We start from the raw sequence: 25869 nt of genomic DNA, 5'->3' as shown, positions 1-25869 counted from the left end.
ACTTCGCTTGTGTGTATGTGTCGTGTTGTCGGTACCATTGACTTATGTGCAGTGACATCGTTAGTATACCATGCATCATGCAGTGCTCCAACTTCGCTTGTGTGTATGTGTCGTGTTGTCGGTACCATTGACTTATGTGCAGTGACATCGTTAGTATACCATGCATCATGCAGTGCTCCAACTTCGCTTGTGTGTATGTGTCGTGTTGTCGGTACCATTGACTTATGTGCAGTGATATCGTTAGTATACCATGTATCATGCAGTGCTCCAACTTCGCTTGTGTGTATGTGTCGTGTTGTCGGTACCATTGACTTATGTGCAGTGATATCGTTAGTATACCATGTATCATGCAGTGCTCCAACTTCGCTTGTGTGTATGTGTCGTGTTGTCGGTACCATTGACTTATGTGCAGTGACATCGTTAGTATACCATGTATCATACAGTGCTCCAACTTCGCTTGTGTGTATGTGTCGTTTTGTCGGTACTACTAACTTATGTGCAGTGACATCGTTAGTATACCATGCATCATGCAGTGCTCCACCTTCGCTTGTGTGTATGTGTCGTGTTGTCGGTACTACTGACTTATGTGCAGTGACATCGTTAGTATACCATGCATCATGCAGTGCTCCAACTTCGCTTGTGTGTATGTGTCGTGTTGTCGGTACCATTGACTTATGTGCAGTGACATCGTTAGTATACCATGTATCATGCAGTGCTCCAACTTCGCTTGTGTGTATGTGTCGTGTTGTCGGGTTTTCCATTGACTTATGTGCAGGTGATATCGGTTAGTATACCATGTATCATGCAGTTGCTCCAAACCTTTGCTTGTGTGTTGTGTCGTTTTTGTCGGTACTACTAACTTATGTGCAGTGACATCGTTAGTATACCATGTATCATACAGTGCTCCACCTTTGCTTGTGTGTATGTGTCGTTTTGTCGGTACTACTAACTTATGTGCAGTGACATCGTTAGTATACCATGTATCATGCAGTGCTCCAACTTCGCTTGTGTGTATGTGTCGTGTTGTCGGTACAATTGACTTATGTGCAGTGACATCGTTAGTATACCATGCATCATGCAGTGCTCCAACTTCGCTTGTGTGTATGTGTCGTGTTGTCGGTACCATTGACTTATGTGCAGTGATATCGTTAGTATACCATGTATCATGCAGTGCTCCAACTTCGCTTGTGTGTATGTGTCGTGTTGTCGGTACTATTGACTTATGTGCAGTGACATCGTTAGTATACCATGCATCATGCAGTGCTCCACCTTCGCTTGTGTGTATGTGTCGTGTTGTCGGTACTATTGACTTTTGTGCAGTGATATCGTTAGTATACCATGCGTCATGCAGTGCTCCACCTTCGCTTGTGTGTATGTATTGTGTTTTCGGTACTACTGGCCCCGTCTTATTAACGAACTTGCATTTATAGGGAAACACTGTTTTAATTAGACGGAAGTTTTAAATTGGAACGAAATAAGATCTATATGTTAAAAGAAAACCACAAGATTGGATAAAATTTACTTCCAAAAAACTAACCATGTTGCTTCTAGGAGCACGTTTCGAAGTGACTGTCAATTTCCTGTTCATCTTTCCGTTGTTTGTCGATCTATGAAATTTTCGCAACACACGCTTAATAGTCCAATCTGAAATAAATATCTGTTGTCGTTGAAGTACAACATTTTTCATATTCGCAATTGTAATTCGTAGACTTAAATAACTTACATGTCGTTCTTATAGGCTACTATAACCTTATTATCCTATGATATTTTAAACTTAGATCTATCGAAGATATATTCGATTTACCTAAGTATACAGGATCTAATCCAGAGTGTTAGATATTTTGCTATAATCAAAGCATATTTCAATATTTTCTACCACTTGCAGTTACATGCTGTTACCTATATACTGTATTACGCGCATGGTTGGATAACTATTACACAAGTTATAAGCCATAAACGACAAAACATTAGAAATACGACTAATATTTTGTTATAATTAATTTTGACGCAAGATAAAAAAATCTGTGACAATTAGACCAATGAAATAGTAGCGTAGAATATACCGATTTAGTGATTGAGGATATAAAAGGCTAAATTTTCATTAGTATGGAACATCTGACATATCTGCAGATGTGAGAAGATACAAAGAGTATAATGAGTATATATTTTTGGTGTTAAAAACTCAATATGCATAGAGAAAGATGGAAGAATAACAGGGTAATACGTTTGGGCAAGGGCAGCACTGACAGATGGATAACACATACACTGACAGATCACGCCACCTTTAGTCACTGTTTGTTACTTTGCTCACAAGTATTGAAGTATTACGTAATACGACTTATTATTTCACTGCCATAGAGATTCCACCTTCAAAGGAAATAATTTTATACAAAATACGAGCATGTTCCAGAAACCTGTTTTGCATTTTTTTAGAGAAAAACCAATTTTTATCATGGATTTTATGATACGTATAGTTTTTCAATGTAACCAATACGCACCAAGGAAAACCACTAGACAAGTTTCAAAAGTATATACGTTCTCTTTACTAGTTTTTACTCTAAAACTTATAACGGTGATTAAACGTTAAATAACTCAAGAACATAGTGCTGAAATGTTACATTTAAAACAGAAAGTTTGTTAGTTAAAACTCATCTTATTTGTTTTCTAAGTCTGACTTTAACCAGCCAGCACCATATGTTATTACTTTGTAAAATTTGCACATTATTAAATAATTTTACAAAACAGAGTGTTCAAAAAACAGTCAGTTCTAGATAATTTATTTGGATAAATTGAGCAAGATTTCTAAGTAAATTTTAACTGTTGCACTGCCACCCCTATTGATGAAAAACTTTTAAAAATCACGCTTTTAGAGATAAAAAGCTAAAATTAAAATGTCATATGAGTGTCGCTATTTTCTACAGAACTCCCAATGTGCGGTGTACACCGATTTTCCAATGCACTGTACAATTTTGTTGGAAGTAATTTTAATGCGTCACTTGAGAGATAGGAACATTAATTAATATGAAGTCATATACGTTATTCAGTACATATACGTTCTTAATTAAACAAGATCTTTCAATACATTAATGAGTTAACAAGACTACTTGACGTAATCGATATCCTAAGTATCTTACATTGTAAAGGAATGTACAAAGCGTTTCATACCATTATGAGGTGTAAAATATAACTAGAGGAACCGTCACAAAATATATAATAATGCATTTTAAACTTGAACATGAGTTTATTGTCAATTAAAATACGACAAATTTACAACATGAATAAGCAGTTTAAATAGCCCTCCCGGATCCTTCGGAATAAAGTTAGATCTTATATAAGGTCGTCATCTGGAAATGTCAAACTAAAGATGCATTATTAGTTTAGATGTTTCGTTCGCATAACTCTGAATGTTTGCAAGTGAACCCTTCAAAATTTTTAATATGTTAATACAATCGTAACATCTTCAAACGTTTATAAAGTATAGACTCTTGAAAGCATAAAAGTCAAAAATATTTATAACCATAGAAAATGTCTTTGTAAAGCGATGGCCGTGGTTTAGTTGCAATTAATGGAATAATATTTGTATAAACATATTCACTTATAACAGTTCGATTCTGTACTTTTATAAAGTTAAACGGCCATAACCTTAACACTTATAAAAAGAAAGTTGGAATAAATTTTGAATGGAATTACCTGGCAATTTTCATAAAATTGCAGTTTACATTTTATTTATGTTCATGAATACTCGAGTTAGAAATTTTGCCCCAAATTCTAATCAATTTGCCATTTTTAATCACTTTGTTTCTAAAGCTAGCTTAGGAACTTATCCAAGCTATGTACAAATACTGTTCATGTACCGGCATTGGTCGGAATCTTTTATTATCTAAGAACTACGGTAGCTAATCAATTTGCCATTTTTAATCACTTTGTTTCTAAAGCTAGCTTAGGAACTTATCCAAGATATGTACAAATACTGTTCATGTACCGACATTGGTCGGAATCTTTTATTATCTAAGAACTACGGTAGCTAATCAATTTGCCATTTTTAATCACTTTGTTTCTAAAGCTAGCTTAGGAACTTATCCAAGCTATGTACAAATACTGTTCATGTACCGGCATTGGTCGGAATCTTTTATTATCTAAGAACTACGGTAGCTAATCAATTTGCCATTTTTAATCACTTTGTTTCTAAAGCTAGCTTAGGAACTTATCCAAGCTATGTACAAATACTGTTCATGTACCGGCATTGGTCGGAATCTTTTATTATCTAAGAACTACGGTAGCTAATCAATTTGCCATTTTTAATCACTTTGTTTCTAAAGCTAGCTTAGGAACTTATCCAAGCTATGTACAAATACTGTTCATGTACCGGCATTGGTCGGAATCTATTATTATCTAAGAACTACGGTAGCTAATCAATTTGCCATTTTTAATCACATTGTTTCTAAAGCTAGCTTAGGAACTTACCCAAGCTATGTACAAATACTGTTCATGTACCGGCATTGGTCGGAATCTTTTATTATCTAAGAACTACGGTAGCTAATCAATTTGCCATTTTTAATCACTTTGTTTCTAAAGCTAGCTTAGGAACTTATCCAAGCTATGTACAAATACTGTTCATGTACCGGCATTGGTCGGAATCTTTTATTATCTAAGAACTACGGTAGCTAATCAATTTGCCATTTTTAATCACTTTGTTTCTAAAGCTAGCTTAGGAACTTATCCAAGCTATGTACAAATACTGTTCATGTACCGGCATTGGTCGGAATCTTTTATTATCTAAGAACTACGGTAGCTAATCAATTTGCCATTTTTAATCACTTTGTTTCTAAAGCTAGCTTAGGAACTTATCCAAGCTATGTACAAATACTGTTCATGTACCGGCATTGGTCGGAATCTTTTATTATCTAAGAACTACGGTAGCTAATCAATTTGCCATTTTAATCACTTTGTTTCTAAAGCTAGCTTAGGAACTTATCCAAGCTATGTACAAATACTGTTCATGTACCGGCATTGGTCGGAATCTTTTATTATCTAAGAACTACGGTAGCTACCGAGTTCACAGTTCTTTCCAAAGTTGTATACTAGTTAAAAATTTGTACCTCTGCTATCTGGAACCGATACGTGGTAACAAAAAACAATGTGCGAACAAACACTGTTGTAAATTATATGAAAATTCAAAAACATCCTTTTTGTTTTACTCAATAATGCATAATAACTTACAAATAACCATTTTCTGTTCCAATTGTTGAGTAGCCGCTATCGTCAAACCTAATAGACAAATAAAAAAAAACTGCACGAAATAAACTTGTTTAAAATAAAATGATGTCATGTATGTAAAAATATTATTGCCAAATTGGGGCTATGACGGAAATATTTTAAGTTAAAATCTTTGCTCAGATGTGCATGTACGCCATTGGTTAAGACGGCCGTCACGTACACGTGCCGACTTTTACCAAGTTACGTTTAAATCATTTAAACTTGACGGCAGTTATTGTGTTTTCAAGCTCGCATTCCATAAGCCCATATACGCTACACCACATGTGGCGTTACATCCTTCGTATATAATCTGCCGGAGGCCCATCTCCAGAATTAAATGAGCTGTAGATTTGAAAGTTTGAAAGGAACTTCAGCGAAGGATGCAGCGCGACATGTAGTGTAACCTACTCCTACCTTCTTGTATTGCTTAAAGAAATCACATCTTTCTTATCTATAGTATGTATATATGTATGTGTGTGAGTATGTATGTGTGTGGTGTGTAATGGTGTATTATTTTGTACTATATTTATATTCTTTTTTTTAATTATATCCAGTCCGTTATTTCTTCAGTCGTGAGCAACTCGAGTCTGCGCACAGGCATCATAGCCCATGCAGGCTCATTTCCCGAGGACAATATTTTTATACATGATGTTATTTTTATGATGTTTATTTTATGTTGTTTATTCTATGATAATTATTTCTTATTCTTTGTTCACATTTCAAACTTCGTTCGGTATTGTAAAAATTTAGAAGTTAATTGTACAGATTGTATTGTAATATTGTACATATATTTGGGAAATAAATCAATTCATTCATTCATTCATTCCTAAAAAGTTTAAGAGTATAAGATAAATAACTTTAAGTCTTAATGCTAAGAACTCACCATAGATTTCGGCCTTAGCAGTTTGTGATGGCTGTGGTGATATTGGTGTCTGTTCTGTATCATCAGATGAGAACTTCTGGTAGCCGTGTGGGAAACTGAAACACGGTTTACAGTTTGTGATGATTGAGATGATATTGGTGTCTGTTCTGTATCATCAGATGAGAACTTCTGGTAGCCGTGTGGGAAACTGAAACACGGTTTACAGTTTGTGATGATTGAGATGATATTGGTGTCTGTTCTGTATCATCAGATGAGAACTTCTGGTAGCCGTGTGGGAAACTGAAACACGGTTTACAGTTTGTGATGATTGAGATGATATTGGTGTCTGTTCTGTATCATCAGATGAGAACTTCTGGTAGCCGTGTGGGAAACTGAAACACGGTTTACAGTTTGTGATGATTGAGATGATATTGGTGTCTGTTCTGTATCATCAGATGAGAACTTCTGGTAGCCGTGTGGGAAACTGAAACACGGTTTACAGTTTGTGATGATTGAGATGATATTGGTGTCTGTTCTGTATCATCAGATGGGAACTTCTGGTAGACGTGTGGGAAACTGAAACATGCTTTGTAGATAGCAGTAATTCTAACAGTAATACTCGGAACAAAGACTCAATTCAGAATCGAACTTATATCCTTAAGTAACTGGAGCAAACTTGCCAAAGGAGTACATTTCATTATCATTAACTATCATCTGATAAACATTCTTAATAATAAAAGCCTTTTATGTATTTTCTTATGAAATTAAACTCATACAATTTTAAAATGAAAACTTCTAGCGTCATTTTACATGCAATTTTGTGTTTTTTCATCTAGCGGAAACCTTAAGAACTCGGGTAAGATTGTTATCATTTTCAATAGTCTGATAATACGTGAAGGTCATATGTATTATGCCTACCTACAATTGTATTTATTTACATTTATTTCATTTAGGAGAAACTTGTATAGCTTGTCATGGTTTGGCCCTTTTATTATCATTATGAATGTACAAAGTTAGCATCTAACATTATTTTACATTGTACAATTTTATTAAGTTTTACGTCTGTTACTATTGTGTTGTATAATTGTTAATTAAAAAATATTTAATTGTGTACACTACGCATGTAAATACGCTTGCATTTATTATTTTTTAATAATCACCTAAGCTTCATTCATCATTATACTTTATCTGTTAGAATTTAAAATGGTATATGTGATGTACATATAAACATATTATGCTCTCTTCGTAAAGTTTTCTTAAATACTACTTGAAATGAATATTGTAATTTTGCCATAGGTGTGGCATCTACATGCACGTAGTAACCTGTGCGCTCCATAGCACAAACCGAAATCAATCTTCTATCCACATAACGACTAATATGGAACTTAAAATAAACAAAAAAAAATTACTATATGTTTTATAATTAATTATCAACTCACAGGAACTAAATCGTTGAAAATTCTAGAAATACTCGGTTATATGCTAGAGAAAATTTTGTGAAAATGGGGTGAAATGCATACAAATTTCAGTGAAACAGTGGTAGAGTTAAAATGTATTTTTATTTATACATTGTTATCGGGAACTATCCGAATTTTAATACACAATATCGGAGTCCTGTAATTTCTTGCAGATCGAGTAGTGTAGGCGGCGTAGCATGTAGAACCCCGGAATGTGCTACCTGAAGCCCACACAGAGTCCAACAATTTAACACGTTTCAGATTTATTTAGCGTCACTTATTAAATCTCTGGATAGCTACACAGTTTGCAGAATATTGTATACGTGGATTAGTTAGACATCCTGAGAATGTTACACATGTTTTTGTTACATGAGTGGGGTACAAATATCGTACTGGAAAGATATTTGATATTACGTGATATTGAAGTGTGGTCGTATCACTCATCCAATTGTTGGAATTCCTTACCACAACTTTGTTATTTACAAGTAGCAGCTTTGAGTAAATATTCAATTAGCATTTAACTAGTTTTTGATAGAGAACTTCGAGGAGTTACATCAGCTTGAATGATTATCAAAATTATCCAATAGTTTAAAAATGTAACCGCAACCCGAACAGGAAAAATAAATACGTTTATTCATAGACTCATAAACCAGAGTAAAGTTTGAAACATATTTTAAAGAATAAAAATACATGTATAATATAATATTGTGAAACGTTCATGTCTCAATGGTACGCTGAAAGTGTACTGTATCATTGTGCAACAATAAGCAATAATAATAAAAATACATGTTTAATATAGTAGAATGTATAATAATGTGAAACGTTCATGTCTCAACTGTACGCTGAAAGTGTACTGTATCATTGTGCAACAATAAGCAATAATAATAAAAAAATACATGTATAATATAATAGAATATATAATAATGTGAAACGTTCGTGTCTCAACTGTACGCTGAAAGTGTACTGTATCAATTGTGCAGCAATAAGCAATAATAATAAAAATACATGTATAATATAATAGAATGTATAATAATGTGAAACGTTCATGTGTCTCAACTGTACGCTGAAAGTTTACTGTATCATTGTGCAACAATAAGCAATAATAATAAAAATACATGTATAATATAATAGAATGTATAATAATGTGAAACGTTCATGTCTCAACTGTACGCTGAAAGTGTACTGTATCATTGTGCAACAATAAGCAATAATAATAAAAAAATACATGTATAATATAATAGAATGTATAATAATGTGAAACGTTCATGTCTCAACTGTACGCTGAAAGTGTACTGTATCATTGTGCAACAATAAGCAATAATAATAAAAAATACATGTATAATATAATAGAATGTATAATAATGTGAAACGTTCATGTCTCAACTGTACGCTGAAAGTGTACTGTATCATTGTGCAACAATAAGCAATAATAATAAAAATACATGTATAATATAATAGAATGTATAATAATGTGAAACGTTCATGTCTCAACTGTACGCTGAAAGTTTACTGTATCATTGTGCAACAATAAGCAATAATAATAAAAATACATGTATAATATAATAGAATGTATAATAATGTGAAACGTTCATGTCTCAACTGTACGCTGAAAGTGTACTGTATCATTGTGCAACAATAAGCAATAATAATAAAAATACATGTATAATATAATAGAATGTATAATAATGTGAAACGTTCATGTCTCAACTGTACGCTGAAAGTGTACTGTATCATTGTGCAACAATAAGCAATAATAATAAAAATACATGTACAATACAGGGTGGTTATAAATTAGTGTACACATTTTAAGATTAAAAAAATAATTAACCAATCAACTTAAAAACATGGAAATTGTTTTGTTAAATAGCAAATTTAAAACAGTTTTATTACCAATGAAGGACAAAAAGATTACTGTTACTCGTACTTTTACAAGGAAACTAAACTAATTCCACGTGCTCTCCGAGGTTTGCACGCAAAGTTTGTAGTCTAAATTCAACCTCACACCATGTGTTTCTGAGCATTGCTGGAGTTATGCTTCCAATAACCTCTCGAACTCTATTCTTGAGTTCCTCGATATCTTGAACTTTTTTGGCGAAGACTCTGTCCTTGACATAGCCCCACAAAAAAGTCTAAGGGTGTAATGTCTGGGGAACGTGGAGGCCAAGGAATTGGACCATCCCGTCCAATCCAACGACCAGGAAACGTGTCATTTAGGTAGTGACGTACTATCTTACCCCAGTGTGGAGGGGCACCATCTTGCTGCCAGTAAACATTTGGTTGTCTATGCTCAATTTGCGGTATTAAAAAAAGTTCAAGCATGTCGAGGTATATCTCTTTAGTGACTGTCGGTTCTGCGAAGAAAAAGGGTCCTATCACTTCATCTATAGCCAATGCACACCAAACGTTTATTTTAGGGCTGTCTCTTTCTTGTTCTCGAAGATTATGAGGATTTTCAGTACCCCAAATCCTACAATTGTGTCTATTCACCTTACCAGAAACATGAAAGGTTGCTTCATCAGAAAAAATTACTTTTTTCAAGAAATTGCTTTCTCCAATGTTTATTGTTTGTTCTTCGAGGTCAAGTAATCTAACAGCAAAATCGTAGCGTCGAGGTTTATCGTTAGGTTTTAGTTCATGTAATAACTGAATTGTGTATGGATGGAGCTTAAGGTGTTTGTGCAAAATTTTTAAGACTGTTGATCGAGGTAATCCTAATTCCAAACTTGCACGCCGAGTAGACTTACCAGGGCTCCTCGTAAACAATTCTCTTACTTGATCAACAATAGCTTCAGAAACTGGAGGTCTACCAGCACCTTTTCTATGTTGGACACTTCCCGTCTGTTCAAACTGCCTATACCAGCGTTTTATAGAATTGTTACTCGGAGGATTGCGGCCATACTCTAAACGAAACCTTCTTTGAACAGTTATTACAGATCTGCTTTCATGAAACCAAAGAACACACCTTGCTTTTTCTTGCACACTAGCCATTTTGATACTGATGTTAGTTTAGTGTTTGTTTAGTCAACTGTAATTAACAGCTGGTGTGAAAAGATCCATTGTTGACCAGCTGACTATGTCACAACACAAGTCATTAAGAAGAATCATACCTTACACCCACAGTTTAAGTGAAATTTTTACTTTCTTTTTATAAATACTTTTTATAATTATTGTAATGTGTACAACTATTAATTTTCAATCAGTATATAAAACTGTTTTAAATTTACAATTTAATAAAACAATTCCCATGTTTTTAAGTTGATTGGTTATTTATTTATTCAATCTTAAAATGTGTACAATAATTCATAACCACCCTGTATAATAGAATATATAATAATGTGAAACGTTCATGTCTCAACTGTACGCTGACAGTTTACTGTATCATTGTGCAACAATAAGCAATAATAATAAAAAAGGTAAAATAAATTCGAATTTATTATAAAAATGTACGATACAAAACTGGGATTCGGATACCAACAGACAACCAGGGATTAACACCCAAACACCTTTCCTTCCAAATGGATGGCTAAACATTGCGTTCATCCAGCAATCATAATAAGTAGACTTATTGAAGACTTACGAGTGCGGTCAGCTAAGAAGGTTAACACTACTCTGAAACTGATATTACGTTCCTCGAACCCATTAGAACATTGATAAGCCTTTCGTGCCATGTGACCTTTAACGTGAAATAAAAAACAAGAAAACCGCCAATATGAAAGGAAAGAAATGATTGGAAGAGAGAAATACATAAAATATTTAACTTGTTTAATTTACCCAACCCTAACGCGTACAGCTCCTGCAATTCTGATCAAAACGTTAATTTTATACCAGTCTTGGAGAGCCCAAATGTAGATTCCTGCTGGCTAAGATTTATGATCCAATAATTTTCTCTGACAAAAGCAAATTGTTACAAAATTAAGATTTTGGTCGTAGGAACAATGTTAATTATGCAAGATATGCAACAACGTATTTTGGAATTTTCTAAATGTACAGCTTTATAATACACAGTGATCTGTATTTCGTTTACATGTAAATACAATAACAATACAAGAGTCAGCAATAAATTTATAGAATAGAACTTTATTTTATAAATTTTATTCCTTAACAATAAATATTTTAAACAATATATACTTTAAAAGAATATTGAAATCGTGTGGATATACATAACTCCAGCTTTATACATTATATCTTTTGATTATTTACGACTAAAACAAAAGGGTGAAAATATGTTTTTAATTAAGCATTACTGAATAAAAGCTACAAAACAATATCATTCGGGAAAAAAGATCGTTTTGATTTGACTACGTAAAGTGCCTCATTCAGGATAAGTAGGTACATCCTATGATGCATGAAGTAATAGATTATTTCTTATGGTATTTACACGTAATCAATATTTCAAAATCTTTTAGGATTTAAATAATTATCATAAAATGTTGATGGAATAATTTATTTACTCCAGAATAATCTTTTACTTTTCTTTAGGTTGATATATAATAGAGTTATTTTACCTAAACGGCCACCATGTTATAACGAATGCCGTACGAATCGTCCAATGAACCTGACCGAGATATTTACTAGATCAATCTTTGCTGCAAGTTTGAACCTGTTTCAGCATTTTTTTCAACAGTTATTGCTGACTCTTGTATTGTTATTGTATTTACATGTAAACGAAATACAGATCACTGTGTATTATAAAGCGTCGTAAGTATAATAGAATACTCTGCGTTTATAAACAACGAAGTTCTGATTTCTTAAACGTGAGAATAATCGCTATATTACAACGAAATGGTTCACCAAGCTGACAAATTAAATTATCCAAGATATGTATTATTATTATTTTGTATATACTATATACAAAACGTGGAGTGGTTTTGGACTCGGTGAAGTTATGTTGAGGTTTTCCTTAAGTGCTACTATGAGGGCAATTGCAACAGACTGATTTTGTTTACACAACATACCTAAAGTTCATTGTTCACAAAAATTTGCTTTTGACAGATATATATATATATATATATATATATATATATATATATATATATATATATATTTACCTTAGTAGTGACAAACCATTCAATTTAGTAACATTTCCCACTGAAAGACTGTCAATAAAACACACGTCGTTGCCTCTTTTCAAACGGTTTATCATACTCCTCCCTCCAAGTCCAACAATGCCTGGGCAGACACAGACCACACGTTATCGGATGTGACCGCACTGTACTGTATCCACCGGCCCAGCAGTTCCCAGCTAAAGGCCATATTCCTGTTACAATAAAATATATTTCTTTTGTAGAGATAAATATATGTAATCTGCTGATATAACGTCGATATAACCTCTACCGGGGATTCCAAATAATTCATAGTCGTTGAGGAATCTATATTTGGACTCTTCCTGAGTTCTAATCCGATTGTCGATATGTGAAATGCTGAGATCCACCACTTCTCCTGCTTTGATGTATAAATTACACGAGTTACACTTCTGTTACGACGGAAGAGGATGTATTCACACTCTCTCAAACACCAAACCGAGAATAGTGAAAGTGAAGTCCTATCTTTGCTATAGCCGTGCACTTTATTCTGGAACTTCAAGCATGTGTGGTACAGTCACAGCCATATTCAATCTACAGCATGGACAGCAAACTAGTTTTAACTATTGCTAAATTACTTAACCAACCATAAGACAGTCACACAGAGGTGGAACGGAAGAGAAGTTGGTAACGTTTCAAAGAGACCTTCGAGGTTGTAAAAAGATAATATGGACGTAATATCTGTCTTGCCCAGCACTATATAATAATGTGCATGTAACGATTGCATTGGCATAAGGTTGTGGTATAAAGTATTTCTCTTTCTGTCGAAAAGTCACTTCTCCTAATTCGAAGGTAACTGATCACCTTTGGCTTCTTGACATTGCTATCAGGGCTACAGCCAAAGCATTGGATTTTGCTGCTTTAAAGCCAAGCCACGACCTGCTCAACCAGGTCTTAGGTTGACTAAATGATTTCATATCGATTTAAAAAACTAGAAAAATGTTGTCCGAAATGCATTCAACCAGTGTTCATACATCCAGGAGACAGCTGTCGTAACTGTGTCCACAACAAGGACATAGAATCGGTTGCAATGAATCATCGTGCTTTACACTACGAACTAATGATAACGTTACATCTCGTTATCAATTGAAACAACGTCAAACTCCGGCCTTAGGTTCTCTAAACACATTTGTGCTCCTAACTGCTCCTATCAGTGGTGAAATGGTTTACATTGCAAAATTACTTTGCGAAATTCCCAAAAATGCTATGTGCACAAAACAAAATTTTCCGGTTCAACATGATAAGATTAACAGCAAGAGTTTTACTACCAGTCAAATGATTTTTCAGAGATGCCGCCAGAACAAAGAACATGGTTAAATAAGAGGACAATAAAATATGCTGCATCTTCATTTCATTGCTTAGAGTTGACAGCAATAACGTTGGGTATATTCGAGTGAATGATTTCAGCAACAAAACCATCTTAATAGATCATTTATAAAACACAGACTAGTCTTATGGGACATAATAAAATCTTCTGAAGCAGGATACATTGGTTGAACAATAGGTAAAATTTGGACGTGATCTAAAACGAACAGTTGCTGAATTAAATGCAACTTAGCTAAATTACTGTTTAAGGCATTACTCACTATTTAGCTGCCACACATCGTGAACCATCGGTAACTAACAACCTTCGATACAGCAATGATAAAGATTAAGGCAGACCATTAAACTTGTGAAGGTCATGTGTGTGAAATGCCTTGTAATGGATGTCCTTGGTCGATGAGGAAGAGGAAATATTGCCGGTCTTTTAGATTGTAAGTTGCAGCATTCGTCACACTGGTTCAGTCTTTATTGGCTGAACGTTAGCGAATTCTATCACTTGAGGGCTGGAAGATTTCATTTGTTTCTGTTGGGTCTGTCTCTTACCACGTTACCTTAAGCACGAACTCACCCATACACTTGAAATTTTGCATGAAACTTCATTTCTATGTAGGCAACATCGAGTTTGTTGGTAGTGAATGTCACTCCACACTCCAAGGGATTTCACGGAGCATTAGGAAAAAATGTTTACACTGGTCTACAACATACCTCGATAGCAACGGAAAGATCGTAGGATAAAACATTTGTACAATCGTATGGCGTTTTAACATGTGTGCTATAGACACAAATAGCCGAATTTCAAGAATCAATAGTTTTCAACTTTAAATGTTTATTGTTAAGCACCACATGGTTTGTCGTACCTTGCTAGTAGATAAGATTTGCGTTTCTGTATCATATGGTTTCAACTTTTGCTATAGTGATTAAGTAAAATTTGCTATGATCTCCACGTCCATTATTATTTTTAGACCTTTTACTTGACATGATTTAAATGCATTCTGTCCGTGTTTTATGCGTAGCTTTTATTTTTCTAGCGTATCTTATAACGATTACAATCATATAGAATTTCTGAAATAAATCGTTAACTAGATAAAAAAATCTTTCAAACATTTTCTTTCGCTTCGTTGTTACTTTTAAAATATGTTCAACAGTAAGGAAACTCGTAATGTGCTAAGTATTCAGTATCAAACCATTTTGTATCTCTCGTCGGCGAAATAAAAGCACTCTTAAACTTCTACGATTTATATGATTTTGTTACATATTACATAAAAAAACTATGTATTCACTTTAAGGGCTAAAATGCATCAATTATGGATATGGATGAGAACAATACACAATGAAACCGATTTAAAATAAAATATTTACAATGCAGAACAAGCGATAAACTGTTTCCCCTATAATATTATAAAAGTAGGTCAAAATAAGAAGAAACAATCAATTTATTCATTTTACATTCAGTAAAGCAATACTGAATATCAAAGTTTCTATTAATTACTTTTATTTCAGTTCCAACACATATTTTCCTACTCTTATAATCATAGCATTGTTAATACTGTGCAATATTATATTTTCAGTATTCATGTTGATGAAAAAAGGAATATCTGTATTTGTAAAGAACGGTGACGGTTCAAAGTGACGCCATATTGGAAAGCAGCAGAATGACGCAGTTGTGAGAGGCGTTGAACTTCTATTACCTTTAGCCGCTTGACGTCTCACAGAAAGCTCTGATGTCTCTGAAACTCACAGAAAGCTCTGATATCTCTGAAACTCACAGAAAGCTCTGATATCTCAGAATCTCACTGCATCTCAGGTTAGTTATCTTGGGAAATCTTAAAATACAAATAAGTTATTTTTCACGACCTGATAGCTTTCACCAAGCATTCTGTTGAATTTATATCTGAAACAACTCGTCAAGGAAGATTGCAACGGAATGCTTTGAGTGAACTGTTCGTTTATATGGAAACATTTCACCAGTTTTGTCTCTAAAACGGATTATTTACGATGGTTTATATGACTCTTGTTACATTTAACTGTGGCAAATGTCCGAAATCGTTTTATAATTTCTTCATTATTGCTTGTTTTAGTTTTGCCTAAAAATGTTACATTTATTTTTTTAACACTCATTAGTTCTGAATATGACATGTATAGACACTCTATTAAATATTCTCTACCTGTTGGAAACTGATGAAAGGTTTAATCAATAATCCACCAACCTGGAAACATGCTATGGACGTTATTGTTGAGGCACGGTTTGATAGGCAGGGTCTCCCCCAGTCTCAGTACGTGGTTCTGGCTTCCGGATATTTCTGAAAATAAAACACTTAAAGAAACCCATTTCTTAGTTTGACTTTTGGAAAGAACATTACAGTATCGTTATATTGGAAATTCCAAAGGGATTAATATAAGCGGAAAAGGTTTAAAATCTTTATAATGTTTAACTTTTACTGTATGACAGTACAAAGGTTTTTGCGTCAATTCCTCTTTTTTTAAATTAAATCATGTAATTGAATAAAAAAATCCTAATTTTTTTTTATGCAGTTCAATTCTGCAACGAAGAGCTCTTGAAAAATATAGAAATACTCAATGCATGAAATACTACATTTTAAAAGTCTGTTACGGTTAGATTTTGGAGATTTTTACAAACTATATTATTCGTTACGACTTTTACTGTACAATTTATCTTCTATGTAAAATTTTACTAAATTAAATAGTTCTTATAGCTCATAGTGAAACCATTTTAGATTATAAAACAATAATTGTTTTTTCGTTACTTAAATATATAACTATGTTAAATGTTTTTCGATTAAGATTGTAAACTATTTAGACTGAAAACTCATTTAAGGGCTCGAGTGGTGGGTACAGCCGTTGTTTTATTTCGTGCATTGGCTTATAAACGTTTAATAGGATTTTATTTTCTTAAAATTTAAATGCGTTTTTCATATTACAAAATCTTCTGAGATCTAATTGAGTCTAAAATATTTACTTAGTGAAAGTTTAAGAGCGGTTTCTTTAAAATATATTTTTAATCGTTTTACTAAAGTACAGAGAGTTTAAAACATATCTTTAAAATTATATGATTATGGTAATATTTTTGCAATACGCTGTTTATAGTAAAACTGATCATATAATTATGGCTAAAATCAGTACATTTATGGTGTCAAATTACGCAAAAACGTTTTACATGTTTAAGTTTACATTCAAATTAATTGTACTAATTACTACTGCAACTAATTCAAATGCACTTTGGAATATACAGGAGTACAACGGTATGCAAATGGATTTCTTTAAGTTGCACACAGCTAGGGCGTGATCATGCAGGCATGCATCGTGCATTCTTGTGGAATAAACTTATCCAATAAACATCCAAACAACTCTGGGATTAGTACGGAAGAGGGGTTTTTCGTTTTCATGGAAGCAGGTCAATAGTTTACAACTGTTTTGTTTCTATTAAACGATTGGAACGATAAGTGAATCTCTGAATTCTGAAAAGAAAAAAATTCTAGTATTTACTTTGCATTGCCTAATATTTGTTAATTTTTTATGTTTTGTCATAAATATTAAGTTTGAGGTAAGTATATCTATGGTGAGTCAAATTTCTTAATGTTCACTGTGTAATTAATGTATTTACGGCAAGTATTGAGTTTAGCTCATCACTCCTTCCGTCTATTGCAGCTTTTTTAGAAGACATTAATTCACCCAAAGTTGGTCATAAAGTACGTTTGGCAGACAGGTATCTTTTAACCAACCACCAGGATATCTTCGCTTCCACTCAGCCCAATATTTCAGTGTTCATTGCATGATACTTTCCGATTAAATTTACTAGAAATGCCATGGACAAACGGACACTTGAGTTAGTAAAGCATATTTTAAATACTCCCCTAAAGTATACTAGTGGGTAAACAACAAAGGTGATGGAAGTGAGATTGTTTGTTTGATAAATGATGTCTTGAAATGACTTTTGACGGCACTCCTTATATCATTCTTCCAATCTTGCTTTGTAATATCAAAAAAATCTTTCTGCATTGGAAGTTTGCTCTTTTGAAATTTAACTCAAATAAAATAAAAAATAATGAAAACTTAATACACAAAAATCAGTCCCAGTGTATTTAAATTATAAGATTTGTATTTGAAAAATATTTGTCTTTATATAGTCAGTGGAGAGTGGAGGGGTTCTTTTATACATCATTGTCCTCTAATAGTACAAAGAAGTTTATCCAAAGTAGATCGACTTTACAGGTTTAGTTTATTGTCGCTCATAGGAAACAGGTAAAAACAACTAAAGAAATTATTAACCATATTAAGACTGTACGAGGTTACGTGTTTCTTCTGGACTTCTCAAGCTCAAGCCTGAGTACGAGCGAAGTACAGAAGGTTTGTTGACGTAATCTTACCACTGACTGCAAACTGTGTAAAAATGTTTCTCAGGGATGTCCAGGATCCCTAACAAACAACAGTTGACTAATTTACAGGGATTTTCGGAAAGTAGGTTTTCATCTTTCTGAAGAAAGCTTCCCTCGTCTTGTTGGATTGTTATATCTTAACAATTAAAATTTACAAAAACTCCTTCTGATCGCCAAAATGTCAGGAACATGTTTGGGTTTGCAAGGAAAGTGGTTGTTTACAGAAGTTATTTACATTCTGAATGTGGATGTCCATGTTTTCCCTCAATTATGTTTTAATTAATTTCAAATAGTTGCCATTTTGTACTGGGTTGAGATAGAAAGTTCAAGTTTCAACTATTCTTCATCTTTTATTAAAATATTTCAATTGAGGTGTCACTTAATGAGTCTTTACTTTTAAAATTTTTGAGCCTTCCCCCCACTCAAAATATGGCGAAACGCGCAAAGTTGTAACACTGACTAAAAAGTTCACTTCTATTCCCTAGATAGGTGACCCGAGTTCCACCATGAATCTGCTGCATCCATCTAAACTAAACAGAGTGCATCCATACTTTTAAATCACACGATATATGTTTAAACAGAAAGCATACTTATGTCACTAGATCACCTGACACCGACCGGACAGATGCAGGCAGAGTGTATAGGGAGAACATGTACATGTACAGTAATACAATACAGAGTTGTCTGTTACTCACCGGTATATGTTTAAACAGAAAGCATACTTATGTCACTAGATCACCTGACACCGACCGGACAGATGCAGTCATAGTGTATAGGGAGAACATGTACATGTACAGTAATACAATACAGAGTTGTCTGTTACTCACCGGTATATGTTTAAACAGAAAGCATACTTATGTCACTAGATCACCTGACACCAACCGGACAGATGCAGTCATAGTGTATAGGGAGAACATGTACATGTACAGTAATACAATACAGAGTTGTCTGTTACTCACCGGTATATGTTTAAACAGAAAGCATACTTATGTCACTAGATCACCTGACACCAACCGGACAGATGCAGTCATAGTGTATAGGGAGAACATGTACATGTACAGTAATACAATACAGAGTTGTCTGTTACTCACCGGTATATGTTTAAACAGAAAGCATACTTATGTCACTAGATCACCTGACACCAACCGGACAGATGCAGTCATAGTGTATAGGGAGAACATGTACATGTACAGTAATACAATACAGAGTTGTCTGTTACTCACCGGTATATGTTTAAACAGAAAGCATACTTATGTCACTAGATCACCTGACACCGACCGGACAGATGCAGGCTGAGTGTATAGGGAGAACATGTACATGTACAGTAATACAATACAGAGTTGTCTGTTACTCACCGGTATATGTTTAAACAGAAAGCATACTTATGTCACTAGATCACCTGACACCGACCGGACAGATGCAGGCTGAGTGTATAGGGAGAACATGTACATGTACAGTAATACAATACAGAGTTGTCTGTTACTCACCGGTAGTCTGCCTGCGATGCTGAGAACTGAGCAGCAAGCAGGAGCACTGGCAGCACGGTCGGCGGCAATCTATCGCGTAGGACCCGTACACGAGAGGGTTCATGCAAGAATTGGAGACCGCCATTATAAACAGGCCATCCTGCAGGCGAGAGTCTAGCCTCTCTGCGGAGTCTCGGTCGAATATGTACCTAACACATCATACAAACTCGTGTACTATTGGTTACAAGATAAAGTGGCTGCACAGTTCTACGACGTAGAGTACTGCAGGATCTGATACGAAGGTTTCATGCAGGACTTAGATACTGCCATTATAAATAGGTCGTTGGGTAGGATATCATACGGAATCAGGAATACTAGCATTCTACGCTCCATTTAGCTGACTTTCATTCAAGTGTTAATTGTAACCTGCAATAGGAAACTTGATATCCACAGCGATAATGTGGTGAATTATTCGTTATAAGGATATCAAGGCGTTCATGGTAATATTTGAAAGAGGGACAAGTCCCTTTTTCTCCGGTCTTCATGCCCAATTATTGCTTGTCAAACAGAATAATGAGGACAGTTGACACTGTGCAAGTTCCATAGTACTGATATGAAGGTCACAAGCTGGATTTGAACTTGCGCTATATCTAGCACAGATCCAAAGTCCGATGTCTTAGGCCGCTCGGCCACTGCACTTAAGTTAATCAGCCCTTACATGGTCTGCATAATTAATTGCTTCATTTATGTTTAGAACTTTACAAGCTTTATTATTATCTCCGTTCAATTTCACTAAATCTTTTCCTATCCTTCTAGACTTTAGAAGTTAAGTCTTCTATTGAATTACCACCTCCATTATTGGTAATTCTCCATTACCACCTTTGACTACAGACTCTCGGGCTTCCCACTAAGTAGAGTCAACAAATGCAAGGACTTGGGTGTTGTTTTGAACTGCAACCTCAACCTATGGGACCACATAACTTACGTCTGCAACAAAGCGAACTCTCTTGTGGGGTTTTTGTACAGAATATCCGGTGATTTCCGATCTCCATCGACTTTAGCTTACCTATTTAAAACTCTAATTCGGCCTATACTAGAATACTGTTCAACTATTTGGAAACCCTTACCAAAGTGGTCATATTAAATTCCTAGAGCGAATACAGGTCAGGGTCATAAGGCTAATTGGGGTGCAACTTGGCTATCAATACCTTGACGTACCTGTCGATTGTCTTCGGATTTCCCTGGGGCTGCCCCTTCTTGAAAGAAGAAGAGAGATAGCTGATCTCGTACTGCTGCACAAGATAATTAATGGACTCATTGACTGCCCGGATCTCCTGTCTGTAATTGATTTTCGAATTCCGAATATTACGAGGTCCCAAGACATCTTCTGCAGGCGTGCTATGTCTTCTGTTTACGCCCACCACAGCTGTATTCCAAGAATGACGAGGAAAGGAAACATAGTGAATGGTGGTGTTGAGTTCTTTGGGTCCTCAAGCAAATCCTTTCGGAGATCTCTGCATGACTTTATTTAATGTGCATTGTAGATCTATACAAATCGAGCCGCTATTAAATATTTTGATTTATATCCTGTGATATGAGCTTTGGTTGTTGCATAATGTTGTTTTCGTATTATTTATAATTAAATTATTTTGTTATTTATTTGGATGGTGGTAAATGTATTATTTATTAGATGTTATTTATTAATGATTATTTATTAGGTGGTATTTTCAGTTATTTATTAATAGGTGCTAAATTAAACTTCAGCTGTTATTTAATATTTTTCATATTATTATAATTAATCGATTTTTATACTTATTTTGATGTTGGTGTTAATGTTTATATGTATATTATGTTAATGTCTGGCGTGCCATTTGTTACCATTTGCTGTTTATTTGGATGGTGGTAAATGTATTATTTATTAGATGTTGTTTGTTAAGGATTATTTATTAGGTGGTATTTTTAGTTATTTATTAATAGGTGGTAAATTAAACCTCAGCTGTTATTTAATATTTTTCACATTAATTATGATTAATCGATTTTGATATTTATTTTGATGTAGGCGTTAATTTGTATGTATATTATGTTAAACTTTAGATATTTGATAATATTGTTTTCTATTATCTACAATAATTAAGTGTTGGCGATATGTAATTGGATTTGTTAATTTCTGGCATGCCATCTGTTACTTGATATGTACGAAATGGTTTACCGTTGACTCAATAAATGAAATGAAATGAAATGAATTCCTTTGAGTGAATTCTGCCAGTTACGGGATAAATGTTTTCGTTTTATAGTACAAATCGTACACTCTTAGTTTCCTGTGCAATACTTAAAGCAATTGTAGCATCTAAACTATCTTTTTATGCAAAACATATATATATATATATATATATATATATATATGCGTTTATTTATCACAAGTGAAAAGATCAGAAGTGATCAAAAAAGCCTTTGGAGAGCAGATAACTTATATAGATTCTCCATTCTAATTCAACAATTCTCCATTCAGTTGTCGACCGCATTCATAGTTCTCTGTTTTTGATTATACTGTCTGGCCTATGGCCACTTGACTAACACAATTAAATGTTTAAATAGCAACAAGGTTTACATATCCAGGGAATTCACAAGCGACTACTACATTACTCATTGAATCCGGAGATCTGAAGTAGTTTCGGATTAGGCCTAGTTTCAACTGATGGGATAACAGGTTTTCGGACATTATCGACCGTTATATGTTGCAAAAGATATGACTCAACGCTTTGAGGATTGGAATCTATCCTCTTCGTCATGTGGAGGAGGTATTAATACATAAAAAAATAAAGAACTGAAAGAAGAAAAGAAGGGAAAGAAAAGGGTTCAAACAAACCCAAAAGCTGTCAAGTCCCTGGGCACTGCTCAGGATGCATGTCCTGAGCATAAGTCACGAGTACGAGAATCACAATCACACATCACATCATTACAGTCTAAAGTGGGATAAAAAGAATGTCGATGTCGATTCTTTCATCGGCACCGCGTAGTGCTAACTGAAATAATGGGACAGGCAGGCGATGGTTATGAGAAGGGATGTTTTTGTGAGGTTCCAATCCTCGAAACTTTGCGTTATACCTTTGTAACATGTAACGAAGGCAAATGTCCCAAATCCTGTTATCCTTTCAAAACTTCCTAACAAAGTTTAAAAAAAGAATTCAACTGATGTTTGACTGATCAAATTATATCATTTTCATAATTTTTACCTAAATTGTAGTTTTGTGTTAGTTTAGTTATTCACCAGAGAAATTGTAAACCTCGAACGCAGTGTTACTGATTTTTTTGTATCAATAAACAATGGAAAATATCTGGTAAAGTCATTCTTTCTTCACAATCCTTCCATCATCAAAAACACACTTCGTACAAGGTAAAACGTTGCAGTAATTAGATCAAATATACTAATATTATTTTCAAGTTCTGATTAAGTTTGAATCACGTTGATATGCAAACTCACCACATGTTCATGAACACGTAGGGAGTCCAGCACCACACGAACACGGCTACGATGGTGACGGACATCTTGATGGTTCTTGTCCGAGCTCTCTCGATGTTGGACATGTCGCTGCGCCTCAGCCGCATCCTGCCTCGCCTCCTCGAGCTCTCACTCTCGTCAGGCCGCTGCATGGCATCTGACACAGGATATAGTATTAGAATTAAACGTTCCAGTGTACCTGAAACACTTCCCCATCACTTCACTGTCCGATACCAATCTATATCACCAAAGAAAAGCAGAGACTCAATGGGACCTCGCGCAATATAAGATTTGATGGTTATTAGTTATTTAAACATACAGCAAATTATGAAATAAACCTTTATTCTCGTGCCGATTCTTGGACTCCTACGCGATAATCATAAATACAACTCCAAGTGTAGTGAGCTATTTCACACTGTAGATCAATTTTAAAATCTTATACATTCAAGTCCATGAATATTTCAATATAGAGAGTATTTATGGTATTCCATGCCAACTGAATGCCTACATGTTTTAGACACAATCCTGAAGCACAGCGGGCAACCGAGTTTATTGTACACCTGATGAGACTATGTGAATACCTATTTACGTATATATCATTTTATTATTTATTTTGTTGTCCAAAATAAAACGACGCAAAGAGTTGTTCTTCATCTTTGACTTTTTGTTTCTCTTCAACCGGACGTAGACTACAGATACCAGGAGTCTAGTCTGTCACAGTTTCACATATCAGAGGCTGCAGTAAGAGGAATTTCAAATAATCATTTCATTTAACTAATTTTATTGCATACACGAATAACCTTTTACAATATGAATACTTTCCACTAGTCTAGATTTGATAGTTCATGAGAGTCTTAACACCTAAATAATTTTAATTGTTGTACCGAAAACCGAGTAACTACGGAGCCCACTTACTACGTTTACTAACGTATAAAACTTCAGTTAACTAACACTCGATTTATATAAACGAAACGTCGAATTATTCTAATAGAAATTGTTAAATAAAGTAGGTTTTTGTCAAATATTTGTAAAATGCTTGTGGTTTAAGTTAGTTTAAATAAAACAATTTAATGGCCAGCATTTTAAAATGAAATCGTGTGAAACTTTTATTAAAAAAAGAAATAACCAATTTCAACATCCTTTCAATATTTGGTTATTGTATGAATCAAGGTTTTAATAAAAATGTTTGTTAAAAAATACATAACGACAGATTTTAATAATGTACCATAACCATAGTAACAATTCCCTAAATTATCCGACAAGACTCCTGGGCCATATTGTAGGGAATATTTTACTGTGATGACAAAAACTATTTCTTGCTTGTTAATACAACTACAGGAATGACATCAGATAGAATGTGAATACTTTATTGTGGCTCCCACGTCATTATATCGGGTGAATAAATCATTACATCGTTCAAGTGAGCGTATTTCCGGTTTTCCCGGACTTAAATAACGAAGTTCGCTCAGAGTAACCTTCTTCTTGGAATCCGAAGAGAGTCACTTACTTTCTCTTCCAATATTTTTATAGACAACAGTTGCACAACTACAAAATTATTACATAAAATTTAAAAAAATCATCTAAATAGCATCACTATCATAGAAATGTAATCCTTTCTACACCCACAGTATGGATATTTACAATACACGTTATATATTCATTACGTGTAACAGTGACACAATAGGAAACTTATTAGTAATTCAATCTAGGCATCAATATATTATCAATCTATATTTGTGTGGAAGTGTCTGATCCACGAATAACACTTTGATTGTGTGTGAATATCTTGTGGGCACAAACGTTTTACTTGGAAATCGATCGTTTGTAGACGTTGAATGGAGTCAGAATTGATAATCGAGTGACGTAAACATCAATTCTGAACCATCAGTGCTATTATATAGTTCTGAACCAGCAGTGCTCTTATACGTTTCTGAACCAGCAGTGTTATTATACAATTCTGAACCATCAGTGTTATTATACAATTCTGAACCATCAGTGTTATTATACAATTCTGAACCATCAGTGTTATTATATAGTTCTGAACCAGCAGTGTTATTATACAATTCTGAACCATCTGTGTTATTATATAGTTCTGAACCAGCAGTGCTCTTATACGTTTCTGAACCAGCAGTGTTATTATACAATTCTGAACCATTAGTGTTATTATACAATTCTGAACCATCAGTGTTATTATATAGTTCTGAACCAGCAGTGCTCTTATACGTTTCTGAACCAGCAGTGTTCTTATACAATTCTGAACTATCAGAGTTATTTACAATTCTGAACCATCAGTGCTATTATACAATTCTGAACCATCAGTGTTATTATATAGTTCTGAACCAGCAGTGCTCTTATACGTTTCTGAACCAGCAGTGTTATTATACAATTCTGAACAATCAGTGTTATTATACAATTCTGAACCATCAGTGTTATTATATAGTTCTGAACCAGCAGTGCTCTTATACGTTTCTGAACCTGCAGTTTTATTATACAATTCTGAACCATCAGTGTTATTATACAATTCTGAACCA

The 25869-nt window shown here is 34.2% G+C and overlaps 1 protein-coding gene across 1 annotated transcript in view; it reads right to left on the bottom strand.

Annotated features, from left to right (window-relative positions):
- Positions 1-19852: 19852 nt before the first annotated feature.
- The window catches only part of LOC124366642 (adipokinetic hormone/corazonin-related peptide receptor variant I-like), a 121610-nt gene continuing 115593 nt past the window's right edge, over positions 19853-25869 (bottom strand). The window contains exons 4-5 of the mRNA XM_046823241.1: positions 23321-23495; positions 19853-20048 (exon numbers count right to left, since the gene is read on the bottom strand). Coding sequence (XP_046679197.1) covers positions 19853-20048; positions 23321-23495 — 371 coding nt within the window. The remainder of the gene's footprint in view (positions 20049-23320; positions 23496-25869) is intronic.

This window comes from Homalodisca vitripennis, chromosome 7, assembly GCF_021130785.1.
Source record: "Homalodisca vitripennis isolate AUS2020 chromosome 7, UT_GWSS_2.1, whole genome shotgun sequence".
NCBI lineage: Eukaryota > Metazoa > Arthropoda > Insecta > Hemiptera > Cicadellidae > Homalodisca > Homalodisca vitripennis.
This window is presented reverse-complemented; position numbering and strand designations above follow the sequence as displayed.